General features: G+C 38.4%; 1 protein-coding gene across 3 annotated transcripts in view; it reads left to right on the top strand.

Moving 5' to 3' along the window:
* Nucleotides 1-14,437, top strand: part of ASAP2 (ArfGAP with SH3 domain, ankyrin repeat and PH domain 2) — an 84,307-nt gene extending 69,870 nt beyond the window's left edge. Inside the window, exons 23-28 of one of the 3 annotated variants that reach the window (XM_058801291.1) lie at nucleotides 1,945-2,106; nucleotides 2,968-3,136; nucleotides 4,448-4,515; nucleotides 6,160-6,266; nucleotides 10,070-10,192; nucleotides 11,800-14,437. In XM_058801291.1, the coding sequence (XP_058657274.1) occupies nucleotides 1,945-2,106; nucleotides 2,968-3,136; nucleotides 4,448-4,515; nucleotides 6,160-6,266; nucleotides 10,070-10,192; nucleotides 11,800-11,874 (704 nt within the window). In that variant the 3' untranslated portion in view covers nucleotides 11,875-14,437. Of the gene's footprint in view, nucleotides 1-1,944; nucleotides 2,107-2,967; nucleotides 3,137-4,447; nucleotides 4,516-6,156; nucleotides 6,267-10,069; nucleotides 10,193-11,799 lie in introns of all 3 variants that reach the window. The other 2 variants (XM_058801290.1, XM_058801292.1) reach the window with 2 other exon arrangements.
* Nucleotides 14,438-14,686: the final 249 nt, after the last annotated feature.

The following is a 14,686-nucleotide window of genomic DNA, read 5'->3' as shown; positions in this document are numbered from 1 at the left end:
ATACATGCTTCAGGGTTGTTGAAATAGAAGTGTAAGTGTCATGATGTGGAAAACTGGATGATTTTAGTGATCTGATAGCTGACTGAAAACACAGCTGCCAATTACTGGTTGTCCCTAGATCATTAGAACAGTGTAAAAGTATGTGTCTCATCCTGATTCAGAGGATTGTGTGCTTGCAAAATCTACCATTAAAGCTGGTGCTGTGAACTTCATTCTTATCTTCATATGTAATCTGTTTGCATCACAGTAAAGAAACACAGAGAAATCTGAATAGGTCCTCTTAGTACAGGTCATATTCAATGTGTTTCATTGTTGTAATACCTTTATTATCCACCATCTTTCATGGAGGCTAAATTTATGTATTCAATTCAAGAAAAGTTACTATTAAACAGATGGTTTTTTATGTGCTGTATTTGGGCTCCCTAAGAGGAGATATGATCAGGAAATGTTCTGGGCACACATGGGTGACTTCTGCCTTTGGGAGCACTGTGCAGAGGTCAGAATGCAGGACTCCATGCACCAGTGATTGTGCCTGAGATGGCAAACTGATCTTCTGTGTAATATGAAAAGTCAGTTATGGAATGGCTGCATAAAACGGGCAGAAAAACTGAGAACAGAAAAGTCTGGTTTCGGGTTACTTGGAAAGAGTAGAATGGGACTGAGGGAACTTTAGTTACATGTAAAACCTAACCAAGGCAGGATTACTTTGACATTTCACATGAAGTCTAAGCTTAATATCAACAATAGACAACATTTTTTGGTGGAAAGTAATATTTTCCCCACCAAACAGGAAAATTGACTCAAGGAGCTTGCCTGATTTGTTTAACTGTTAGATTCTATCTCTGAATTAGTAAAAAATTGAATAGTTAAAGAGACTGTTTTATCCTTTGATATTATTTTAATCATGGCCAACCATACAGTTTGCCCTTGATTAAATGACACATTTCAAGAAGTGTCATTTTAATTTCATTCCCAACCCCAAACTTCTTGGCATCACTGTAATACAACTCATGCCATGAAGACAATGCTGCCTGCCTATGATTATTAGCTCATATTCTTTATTCTAGCACTGTATTAGCCTATTAATTTATATACTTAGTTAAAAGCTATAATAGTATCATTGACCATAGTTTCTTGTCAATTGCTGATGTTGGTAATGTTTTACTTATGGTGTATTATTGCTCTTTTGTCCTCATAGCTTTAGGCTGTTTTCCAAATCTTCTGAGCCTTTTATGCTTTTCCCTGCAACCTAGTATTTGTTCATACCTTACTCTGTTTCATCTTTTCTTAATATGATATTCATGTGCTGAGTAGGGAGAAATGGTATAATATGTGCAAAATACCTGCTTTATAAAGAAAGCCTGTAGACTGTTTTATGAAAAGAGGAGGCAGCTCTTCAGAATGAAGTAATTTAAGAGGCTCTGAAGAAGTACTTTGTGACTGTTTCACAACTAGTTATTACAGCTTCTTGCTTGAGTGAAATTCAGGTTTACAGTTTTATTTCTAAGTCAAAACTGATGTTTCACTTTGAGTCAGCAATGTGCTCATGCTTGTGGAAGAGTGAGGTCCTTTTCTTGCAGTATCTGAGAAAATTACAGTTATCAGTCAGGGATTAAAGAAGATAGCAAGATGTGCCTTCTGCCTTCTTACTGAGAAGGTATTGATATATTTCAAGTATTGATACATTTTAAAGTAATGACTGGAGACAATTTTTGTTTAGGTAAAGTGTTAGAAGTTTCTGGGTGATTTTTTTCTGTAATTTTTAACACCAGACTGATTTCTGCTCTGGCATTCCATCAGGATGCAGTGACTATAGTTGATGCATATAGTGTTGCTGAATATAGTGGTCTATCCACACCATTTCTGAAAGCACAGGTGTGAATATTAACACTTTGTGCTTAGGGTAAGTAATAATAATAATGCAGTATTTTCCTCTCTTTTTAGTTCAGCCTTCAGTTCTTGGCAGTGGTATTCAGACAATTTCTTCATCTAATGCAATGTGGAAGACAAATTCTTTAGGAGTGGAAAGTATAAGCAGGCAGAGGTCTTCATCAGATCCACCAGCTATTCATCCCCCTGTGCCGCCATTGCGTGTAACATCTACAAGTATGTTTCCACTTTCCTCTGTTCTCCCTTCTACTGTATCTAATCACAGTTGGCTTATTTTTCCATTTCCACAACTCATATTTCCTCTTTTGGTGACTGTAGCTTTGGCCTATCGTTCCCATCCAGTAACAAACTATCTTCTCTGATGCTCCAGTGAGTACTGTATGGTGTAGTGCAGGGTCAGCAGGAAACACCATCTATTACTACAGCTAAAGAGCTCATAATTTTATGTGTATATATATATACTTTTTGTGATGCATTTCTCACCAGTTGTGAAGGTGAGTATTACATGTAGGCTTGGGGCTGTGTCTCCACGTTGTGCTCGATTCTTGCAGACCACTGGAATGCAAAAGGATGTTTTAATTCATTGCCAGCTGCTGTTTGGGTGGTTTTAAGAATTCAGTAACAATTTTAATTAATTGCTAAACCTAGTCTGCTGTTAGTTGTGAATCACAACAAGATTTTAAGAAAAGATGTTCCTCTAAATAAAATTTGTCAGATATTACTCACTTGGTTATTTTTCCATAAAACACAGACTGAAGGCATTGACTGGACAAATAATATTAGCACTTTAAAACAATGTATTCTGATCTACTGTTTTCAAGAATGTGACTGACTTTAGTAAGAATTTTCTTTGCTTGCACTTTAATGCTTGAATAAATTTAAGTGCTTGTGAGGTCTCCAGCTTTGACTAGGTGAAACAAAAGGTAAACCATTTTCCAGAGGTCCTCCTTTCATTACATGTAGTAAAGCATTTTTCTTACATACGTCCTGTAACAGGGTAACCTGTAATGAGAACCCAAGAAATGAAAAGGTAAATAGAAATTTAATTCCATGTTTCTGTCTAACTTTCCTATATAGATGTACTTTCTCCAGCACCACCACCTCCAGTGGCAAAGACAGCCAGCATTATGGAAGCTCTGAACCAGCAATCAAAACAGCAGCCAGCTCCTCCACAAAACAAGCCAACCCCACCACCACTGCCTCCACAACCTCCTAGCAGAATCTCTCAGAGAAAGCCTATTTCTGGGTAACTGATGTCATTTTAATCTTTAATATACTTCATCATTTTTAGTAACTTTAAATATCTATAACATGCAATCATCAATTAAGCATGCATGTTTTTGCCAATGATGTGTTCATGTGGGAATGAACAGAAGGCAGATGCTAAGGATGTAGATGATTACTACAGTAAAAACAAGACAGCCTAGTGATTTAAGGTTATCTGAATATCTCCAGAACACCTTGCTATGATGGAGATAAAAAACCATAAAAGATATTCAATTTCTTATTCTCATCTAGTAACAAATAGGAGATAATGGGACCTAATGTCTGATTGTGCCATTTACTGTTCACGTGCTTTGTATAAGTTCTGTTCCATTGAATCTTTCCATTTGTGGCAGAAGTAGAGAGACCCGGAAAAGAAAAAAAAAAACAACTTTTAAATTTGCAGAAAAAGAAGTTAGGAAGCACATATGCATTAGAAAACAGGATCATATCCAAACCATCCTTGACAAACTGAAGGAGTAGTCAAGGGAAAAGAAGGGTGTCATTCTTAGTAATTAAGAACAATCAACTACAGGGATGAAGCATGGAGAACAGCAGAGTGTGGGTAAGCAAAAGTCCTCAGAAGAAGGATATGTAAGGACATTGTAAGTAAGGCAGATGACCTAGTGCTGTTGTGGAAGAGTTAAAGAATATAGTTTTCCTTAGCCTGCAAACTATAGGAATTAATTCTCTCAACTGTCTCAACACTAGTGGTGCCTCAGCAGGACTGCTGTGTTTAACTTGGGGCATTGCAGTAAAATGAAATACTGAGGTGGGAGCCAGGGGAGATCAATAAGGTAATGAGAAGTCTGGAAAATAGGGCTTTTGAGCAAATTTTGGAAGAAATAAGGTTCCATTTCCAAATTGGGACTGAAAGATGAAAGCAGCCTTGACCCTTAAGCTCCTTTCTAGCCCTTTTTTTTCCATGTGCCATACCTAAAAGGTAGACACAAATTGTGGAAGCTTTCTATAATGTACAGACTAATATGGATGCATAATTTTAAGAAAAAAATAAAATAACAGTGAAAGGAACTTCAAATCTCAGAAAAAGACATGAATTGCAATAATCAAACCTGTATTATTTTTCTGCCTTACCTTTTAAAAATTAGGTGCAACTTTCAATTCACTTAATCAGAAATACAGAAGAAAATAGTACTTTTAAAAGCAAAATAGCTGTCACCAGATTTTACTGAAGACAGGCCAAGACTTTTATAATTTGGAAAGTACTCTGTATTATTGCTTTTCAAGTTCTTGTTTGTTTCTGAAATAGACCAATTTCTTACTTTCTGCATAGGACTGAGAAGTCATCTGGCTTAACTAACAAAGGGCAGACCAGAGGACTTGGGTCTCTACAACAACCTGGTAATTGTGGTTTAGAGATTTATTTTATTATAATTAAGCTATCATAACAATCAAAGGGAGAGTGTGGGTTTGTTGAGGTTTTCTTTCATCTGTTCATTTACCCTACACATTTAAATATAATCAGTGCCAACATTCCTCTTGTTTCTCTTTGTGATTGTGTAGGCCCTGATGCCTCAAGTTCTTTAGTGTGAGCAGAGCTATGGGCCACATAAAGTCAATAATGGGACTATGTAATAAATATAATCACAGAATGGTTGGTGTTGGGAGGGACCTCCGCAGGGTATCAGGTCTAACCCCTTCCTCAAGAAGGGTCAGCAAAAGTGGATCGCCCAGGACTGTGCCCAGAGGATTGGAGACACCTCTCTGGGCAGCGTGTCCCCGTGCTGTTACCCTCACACTGACAAAGTGTTTCCTGATGTTCAGACAGAGGCTCCTGTGTTTCAGTTTGTGTCCACTACCTTTGGTCCTGCTTTTCAGCCAGGTGGCCACCAACATATATTGGTGTGTGGCCTGTTTGTCCCCAGGTGCAGAACTTTGTACTTCATTGCTCCAGATTCTCCCCTGGTGTCTGGACCAGGTTTCCTGAAGACCTGTCTTGCTAGTAAAGGCTAAGGCCAAGAGGGCATTCAGTAGCTCAGCCTTTTCCTTGTACTTTGTAACCAGTATCTCATCTTCAACAATGGGTCCACATATTCTCTAATTTTCCTTTTGTTACCTATGGATTTATAGAAGCCCTTCTTGTTATCTTTGAATTCCTTGCCAGATTCAATTCCAGCTAGGCTTTAGCTTTCCTAACCTTACCTCGAAACCCACTCAAACAAAGGATGCATTTTGAATATTTTTGTTTGCACTATTGTTTGCATATGTCATAAACAAGGTGTCAGATACACATTTTAGAATAGAAAAATGTGTTTCTGGCTAGAAAATCCAGAGCTTACGTAGTGCCACTTTTAATTATATTGCAGATTGGTATTGCTCTTTTCATGTTAATAAACAGAGTACATTTTTCAGAGTTCATTATTCATTTTGTGGTTTTTGCTGTTCAAAGTAACTACTACTTTGGGGCATGAGAATAATGCAATCTCCATAAAATCTCTACAGTGAAATTTGTGCAGATTCTGTGGTGGTTGTAGTAGAATTTCTCCTACCTTGTTTGCCTTTCTACTGTATATTTTATATTCATTTGTTATTACTATGATTCTTTTTCATTTTCTCTTGAAATGTCCCAGAAGAATTTGATAATGGCTATCTGCCATCTGTGGCAGGAGTCTCCTGTGAAGGATAAAGCACCCTGATAATGATGGTCTTTACTAGGAAGGAAAGGTTATAACAGCATGCAGTCTGTAGTGAAGGAAAGGGGGACCAGGTTATTTGGTTCTGCCCTCATCTATTTTATCTATCTTAGCATATCTGCACTGTTTAATGTCTTAGGTAGTTGTCTTTGGGAAAAGTGGCCTTTTTGGTGAGGAAAAGGATAGAATTCTGTTCCATTATTTAGAAAGAACCAGTAAAAATTAAATACTCATGGGATATAAAATTATTTATATACTTTTAAGAATAATTGGTTTGGTTTCAATTGGTACCATCATTCTTCCTTTTTTTGGAAGCATGCCTAGTATTTACTTGGTTTATTTACCTTAGCAGGAGAGTCATCTTCTGTATGTGACATTCCAGGAACACAGACTGGTTCTACAGCAAATACTTTGGCACAAATCCAGCCACCAGCACCAATGCCAAGGAAATCACAAATAGTAAGTACAAAATGTGGCATTTGATTTTATACATCTGCATTCTATCAAACACACTGTAGACATGGTAGTGTGTCCTGCCATGGTAAAAGTGTGAGAGCCATGAAACATAAAAGGCCTGTATCCTGTGTTAAAGTATCTGTGTGACTTGTACTAAATAGTCACAAAAACTTTTTTTTCCTTGCATTTCCAATAGGATAGTATGTGATTTTAAGTTTAAAGAAGCAAACCAAACCAGTTGGATTCTTCGTTCATGTCCAGATGTGACCAACACAATCCACGGAATTATGGTTGACCTACTGGAGATAGATAAGCTTTAGGAGTTAGTGACTTGTAGATGAGCTTGGTGAGTCACTTGTAACATGTGGCTTCATTCCCAGTCTTCAGTGAAGTAGGTTATAAGGGAACTCTTGTGCTTTTATAATGGACAGTTGTTCATGTAGGTAGGTGAAATGACTTCAAACAAGACTAGCAGGAGTCAAGCTCAAAACAAAAGAAACTGTTCCTTTGTGCTGTCAATTCTCAGCATTCACCTGGTGACAGGAGAGAAATCTCTTGGTAAGCATTTCCCCAGCAGAAGATGGTTAATTCTATATTTTTCTTCTCCACCCTCCCTCAGCCTTACAGTGACTATTAGAAAAGAGATACTGGATTTAGATGGACTCTTGATCTGATTGTGTGGCCTTTTTATACTCTTACTTTTTATTTTTAATCTAGAGCCATGAATGGTAACACATATTAATGTCAGTACCTGTAATCTTATACTGGTGTAGATAAAGGGATGTATTTCCAGATGTCAGTGGAGCTGTACATTATGTGTAGTTAACTTGGTCTTTAGTTTTGCTTCAATTTTATGTTGCTTTCTTGTGTGATAGATGTAAAAGATCCATATGCTTGATCCTGACAGTACATCTCTGCAGGAAGCAAATCACAATATGTGGAGCCCATACATTTCTGAGGTGTTGTGTGTGACTGGGTCTGGGCAGTGTCACGCATTGTGTGCAGGAGTGTGCTTCAGTAGTAAATAATGAGCAGAGAGGTAGGAGATGTGCTGTTCCAGGCTCTGCAATGATCTTGTTAATGGCTTGTAATGAAAACACCTGCTTCCTTCACTCCCTGGTGTGTCTCCCTTCAACCATTTTTCCTTAACCATGTCCACTGAAATAGCAGCTCTCCAGGACAGAGTTGGGTGTGTTTGTGTGCATAGCCTGGCCATTGGTCTTGGGCACACAGAGCCCCTGTTACCTGTTTCTGATCTGATAATGATGAGAAGCCTCAGAGGCATCACCTTGCATTAGTTAGGAGTATAAAATTTTCTGGTTTCTTGCTTCCCCCACTCTTGTTCAACTAAGTTACTGTCTGCTGTCTGTCTTGCATTAAAATAACTTTCATTTTTTAGGCCACAAAAAATTAAATGGTCTAAGGAGTGTAAATTGCTTATGTTGTCATATTAAGTTTGTGAAGCTACTGGACTCTGATCTTAATTTCTGTTGTGTGTGCTGGGATTCAAGGGTAAGCACTGGTTACATCCTTCCAGCATATCTGAAACAGCTCCTAACGTGACTTTCTGTAGAAATTGAAGTTGTAGCTTTTTTGTTTGTTTGTTTGTTTGTTTTTTTAATAGGACAGATTGATTTAGCTATGAAGGAATGGGCTGTGCTGGCTAGTTTTGGGGTCAGTGTCTTCAATGTTTAATATTAATTGCACATAATATGAAGAACATATCTGACTCTCCAGCTCTCTCTAGGTTTTCGTTAAGGTGGATTCTGTCACTGAGCAAATCAGCTGGGTGATTTTCTTCTGTCATAGGACTGAGAACTAAGGGAAAACCTGGCTCAGGAGTGTGTGCTAGTTAAGATGCTTTAGCTAAATTAATCTAGCTAAAGCATCTTAGCTGAGATTTAGTCAAGGGCCCCTCAGCTAAAGAGCTTTAGCTAGATCAGTCTAGCTAAAGTTCTTTGGCTAAATTGCTCCATTTAGCCTTATACTCCTGGCTTTTTTGCTATGTCTTTACCCTGCCAGGGAATCCAGAGGCCAGCCCAAGTTTAGAAAACGAATGCAGAAATGCTCCTTGAGTAAAGAAAAGACAGGTCTAGGTGTACATGCACATTTAGCCAGTGGCTTATCTCCTACACAGTGCATTTACCCAATAGCCTGTTTATCAGGTCAAAATTCCTGATTCACCTTTTGATTTCTTTTTTTCCCCTCAATGTGATGTTTAGATTTTTGAAACCATTTTGTAGATACATGGGAAATTTCCCTAGAAGATTTTATTCCTCTGGGAATGAGATCTATTTTAATTTCCTTGCCTTCTAAAGAACAAGAAATACCTGTAATTACTGCATTTTGAAGTTAGTCATTATATCACTGTTGTACTGATGTGAAGCTTTTCCCTTTTGACCTAAAAGGTGGTTGTGGTTCAGACTGTCATTTGTCTGAGAGGGAGCGTCTGGAAAAATTGCTGTGCTGCAGTGCCAGGCTGGCAGCTCCCAGGGATGAGAGAGCCTCAGGCTGGGTCTGCCCTGGGCAGGCCACAGCTTTATTTCTATTAGAATTTATACTAGACAATTTATGCTAGAATGCAAATGAATGCTTCTAGAGGAACATAAAAATAATGCTGCCTCCATCCTGCCCCATCCACATTCCCTCTTTTCTCTGCATAGTGCTCAGCTCTAGCACAATGGCACAGTAAGAGACTGTTGGGCAGTTCTGTCCTCAGCAGAGCATTTTGCTGGTGGAGAAAATGAGAGCTGTAAATGAGGAGTCTTGTTCCTTTTCATCTGTCTGCTCCAAGGCTGACCTAACTAGAGACTGGGACCAGGCGACCAGGCACTGGGGGAACGCCAGTATGGTGATGAGGCCATCTTTTCCTTATGCCATGTGGAACTTCTCTCCCTAACAGCACTGCATTAACAGCCATCTCTGACCTAAATGGCACTCACCCCTCTGCTCTGACAGTTTGGGGTAGAAAGGGGAGATTTTTGTTCCCTGTGGCTGGGAAAAGGGTGGACTCATGGAGGAAAGCTTTACACTCTGCCTCCAGCCCTTGAGCCTCTTCACTTGTTGGGTTGTTCTGCACGGAAATGCTGTGTAGGCAGCTTTATTGTTGGTCTGCAACAGAGAATGAGGAGGCTGAAAAGAAATGCAGCAGCAGACTGGCTTGCACTGGAAAAGGTGTGAGATGAAGAAAACCAGAGTGAAACAATTTTGAAATCACTTTGCTCAGAACATAGCTAGGACTGAGTCCCACTGCCATACTGGAATATTGCCTCTCCTTACTAAACTCTACCTTTGAAAGAGCTGCCAAAAGACTCTGTGGCTGGCAGTCCTCAGAGCACTGCTGGGAGGCAGAGTATATTTTGGTGAGTTCTTACACTACTGAAATGGGTTTAACAAATTAAGAAGGAACATACTGGCAGGTGGCTCAGGCCTCCCTCTGATAATGCTGCTGCTGTTACATTTGCATAGATTTTGATCACCCCGTCTTCTGAACAAAATCATGCTCACTGCAGTGATGTAAAGCTCTGAAGATAGAGGGTGACTCTTCTGTAGGTTTGGGTGAGCCAAAATGGAGAATTTCGTAGGGAAACATGGCCTGTGTTATTGGCACAGTGGTTCCAAAAAGCTTTGGGTGGTGCCAGATTCAGCCTGAAGCATAAGCACCCAGCATAAAAGGTATAGCTGAACTCTAACCTATGAAAAACAGCAGTTGGAAGCAGTTATGAAACTTTCTTTAAAAAACTCCAAGTCTACTCTATTTTGTGCTGTATTATTTACCTTCAGGGTTGGTTTTTTTTTCATTTCAGTCCAAAACTAAACCCAAGAGAGTAAAAGCAATTTACAACTGTGTAGCAGATAACCCAGATGAGCTGACTTTTGCAGAGGGAGATATTATTGTAGTTGATGGTGAAGAAGATCAGGAGTGGTGGGTGAGTATTTTGCATTTTTTGTCAACACACTTTGAAAGCAAGAAATTAAATCTTAGAGGTTGGTACTCACTTCGGAAGATCTCCTGCTGGGTTTCCAAATAATGAGAATAGTTTCATCTCATGGAAACTGGAGATGAAATTTCAAAAGTCAAACTTCAGACAAGCTTTTAGCTTTTCTCATTCACAGAAAAAGAAAAAAATAAAAAGAAATCTGATTAGTAGGGCTCACAATACACTGGGGACATGGTCTCCATGATCCAGAAAATTTTTGGCAGAGTTCCAGTAATTTAAGAATCTGCTATTGCAGGTGCTATGTAGTGGGTTTCTGTCCTGGTTTGGGACAAACTTGGAAGGGAACTTCCAAAGGGATGTTCCCTAGAGGGCAGAATTCAGTGGCCTTTCCCCCCACCTGTTTGGGAGCTAAACCTCCTTCAAGAAAAGTGGAAAAAACTGTTTATTTAACAAGCAAAGTACTCACAGACATGAAAAAATGAATAATATTAAACAATGGAACCTGTCATTGTTCTGAAGAGATGGCAAATTCAGGGTCCTTTTTGTGGGGTGTGACTCTGCTCACTCAGTCTCTCATCAGTCCCTCCTGCACTGTAAATGCAGCATCCCAGGCCCTGGGTGGGCCACAGGCGTAAGCTCCCCGTGTTTTTCTGGGTTTTTGGTCCGAAGCAGGGCTGAACAGTTCCAAGAAAAAGAAAAGCCACAGTCCAGGGAACTTGTCTTCCTCAGCTAGCTAAAAACTAACTACAAGCAAAGGAGAGCTCTGTCCCACTCACTGTCTGTGCTGCAAACAGCAAGCACTGAGAGAGAGAGAGCTGAAGCTCTTATCTCTGTGTTTTGAATACAGTCTCCTTTGACATTCCACCAATTCTTCTTCTGCCTTCCTTAGCACTCAGATCTAGTTGTAAAGGTGCAGAACTTATTTCTGGGCTAAACAGATGGATGGGGGTACAAATACAATACAGCATCCTAAAGTCACCCCAGGACAGCATCAGAGAGCTTTGTATTGTCCTCAGTCTTCAGATGACTAGGACTGAGTCTATTTGAGCTGGGAAACCATCTCAAGTTTTTACATTTCAGAGTCTTATTGGCTCCAGCAAAATCTTGGAAATTATTGTGCATGAAAACACTTGCCTTAATCTGTTAGCTAGTGAAGAACAGAGCTTCAGATTACATCTAAATTGACAATAATGCTGTATAAATAGAAATAAGTTAATCTAAAACCTGAAACTGTTGAAGCTTGATTCATCCTTTTGCCTCACAGTGATGGTTAGAGGAGCAACACAACAGAGGCCAAACGTGGGCTGCCAGGCATTACAGATTGCACTGGAATTATGCAGCAGTGGTACTGCAGTAAGATGATGTATATTCAAAGAACTGGATAAAACTTGCATTTAACAAAAACCCAACGTACAGCTGAAAAATAGGCACTCTGTAGGACTGAATTTTCCTATTGGCAGAAGAAAACTAGCACTACTGCAGAAAAGATTTGGTGGGAGGCTTATGCTACAGGCAGGAAGGTCAGTGGTATTCATTTTGGTGATACTGAAATGTCATTACAAGATTTAACTTGAAAAATATCTGGACTCTTTCAGATTGGTCATATTGATGGAGATCCCAGTCGGAAAGGAGCTTTCCCTGTATCATTTGTGCACTTTATTGTTGACTAAATTGCTACTGATAAGTGGAGACATTTCTCATTTCCAGCAGTCACAGAAATAAGTTTTGTTGTATTTCATTTCACCTACCTATCCGCAGCCACCTTGCCAGAGCACTGCCCAAGTCCTAGGTACTGTAGCTTACTTTTTTATTGCCATTGTTCTGGTTTGGGGACTTCTAAACTTTTTTCTACGTGAAAATTTCTCATAAGCAGTTTACACTTTTAAATAAAAACAATTCTTCCTGTATTTTTCAAGGTGAACTGAAAAGCTTTAACAATCAAAATCCACGTGTCTGAATATCACAACATTATGAATGTTCTTATTGATCAATTCACTGTAATTTTAATCTCCCTTTTGTAACATGACAGTACAACAGTTCAGTGTTGCTTCCCCAGTTAAAGAAATTGTGTGTGCATCTACCAGGGCAGTGAACTTATCTAGTTCTTGACACCATTTGAAGTGCTGGAACCAAAACATGCAAGCTGCTCTGTAGTTCTGAAATGGACTCATTTCGTAGCTTGCCATACTGGCTGTCATCAAGGATGCCAACAGTTGCAGAAGAAATTGTTTTAATTATGTGTCTTTGGCCAGATGAAAGTGAAAAAGTACTTCAGTTTACCACAGGAGAAACTTCTTTCTTTCAGAATGGATGTAGATACTTGCTTAAAGTTATCTGAAATCTGTGTTAGTCGTTGAACTTTCTAGTTCTAATTTTGTGAGCTTGAGATTGTTTTGTTTTTCTATGCTGCATGTGTGTAGAACCTGTTTTTTGAATGTTCTTTATGTATGTTACATCCATTTTGGTCATTTAATGTGACTACTGCTGGTTAACTAAACTATGGCAATATTAATGAGTTACTACATTAACTCAAGGATTTGAAAACTGCACTTCCTGAAATGTACTTAACTAAGATGATGGATTGCAGAACATTTCTTACACTTGTCTCATTATAGCATTAAGACTTTTTTTAAAAATTCTTGAATTTTCTTTAAATCATCCAGCAATGTGTTCACAGAGAGAACATATTTGGTGGAACATGTAGGTAATTATCCTTGGTCATAAGATGCCTGACACCTCACGAGTTCACTACGTTATGTTCTGGTTTATGAAATTTGCGTGCCACTACCTTGCAAACAATGATAGTTTGCCAACTCACTCTGTATTTATATAGAATACCCACATATATGGTAGCTACACTGTTGTTAAACTTGTTTTGCTGATTTGTGAACAAAAGCTAGGCCATGGATAGTTCCCAGGTGGTTGATGGAATTTAAAACACCAATACAGATCTGACATCATTTTGATGTTTGTGTATTGTGAAATTGTACCAGGTTTTGCTTATGCTACAGGAAACAACTGAGGCATAGGATACAGAAAATCAATGTCTAGGTCACATTGGCTTTGATCACATTATGTGAACATTGTATCTCTAGATTTATCAAGAGAGCTTTGAATTTCTGGTAAATGGTGCTTAAATTGGCCATTTCACATTGGAAGGAATGGAAAACAGGCCACCACCACATCTGTGCTTATTTGGATGAGAACCACGTTGCAGAAATGCTGGAAGAGCAACACTGATCTCAGCCTGTATCACCCTTCCTGAATGGTACCGTTGGTTGATGCCTCGGGCGCGTGGGTACAGCCACGTAGATGTGTAACTTTCACTTCCTAGATGCTGTTGCTGCAGTATAAATGGGGAACAAACTGGAATGTTTCAAGATATTTTTATTGCAAGTTGAAGCAAATTAGTCTGTATTTTCAAAGTTCCCAGTAAAATGATAGAGTAATAGTTTAGCACTACAGTTTTATTCACTTACTGATGCATTCAGTTTGCAACACTATTTTGTATGTTTCTATCCCTGATAGAGTCTAGAGAGTAAATGGGCATATTATTTTGCACAGATCTCCTAATGTACAGTATTTTTAACACAGAATCTTATAGTGTATGTAACAATTCGTAACATTAAAAAATGATACAAATTTCCCTTGAGTTCTGCTAGAAGAGGAATAGAGTAAAATGTCTCAACTTTGTTCATCGGTCACTTAAAGACCAGGAAACTTATAGACTACAATTTAATAGCACTAACAGTGCAGACAGGTAAAATCCCAAGGACCAATAAAGAGCAGCTAAGCAAAATTTATCCCTTGATTTTCTGAGTTTCTCAAAAGCTTTTCTCCTCTGGCAGAGAAAAATGAAATTCTAGAGCCTGTAGATATCTATTTATAATATAAAATTAAGAATTTTAAGTCCAAAATGTTGGCATATTTCATACAACTTTTCAAATCTGATTCAAAAGATCTGTTAATAGACAGACTATTAGGTTGCTGTGTTAACTGTTTAAAAAGGAGCAAGTGACACTTAAAATGCAGCTTAGAATGCTATGAGATGTATAATATTCAATTCAGTTGTTTTTATTTTGTTTAGTTGCAGAGCAACTGTATATATTGTATAACCTAAAATCAACTCTTATTTTCAATGTCCTGGATGCAGTGATTTATAATTAGAGCATGATTAATAAATTTTACTCTTGTTAACCAGTCAAATGTCTGGAAAAATAAAACTACTTTTAAAATCACTTTTTCTGCTTCTCTTCTGTTCCTTTGTATTGCTTATGCAATATTGTTCTTTTTAATGTATAAAAATGACAAATACAAACAAGTATCACTTGAGGAAAAAATGTATTTCTTATGAACTTTAGTTGAACAGAAAAACTGTAGATGGCACACCTGAGATTAAATTAGAGGGGTAAAGCACCAAATAATTCCATCTTACCATTTTGCTTTTCTGGGTTAAGCAGAATCAAAGTCTGTATATTAACA

Source organism: Ammospiza caudacuta, chromosome 3 (assembly GCF_027887145.1).
Source record: "Ammospiza caudacuta isolate bAmmCau1 chromosome 3, bAmmCau1.pri, whole genome shotgun sequence".
Lineage (NCBI taxonomy): Eukaryota > Metazoa > Chordata > Aves > Passeriformes > Passerellidae > Ammospiza > Ammospiza caudacuta.
This window is presented reverse-complemented; position numbering and strand designations above follow the sequence as displayed.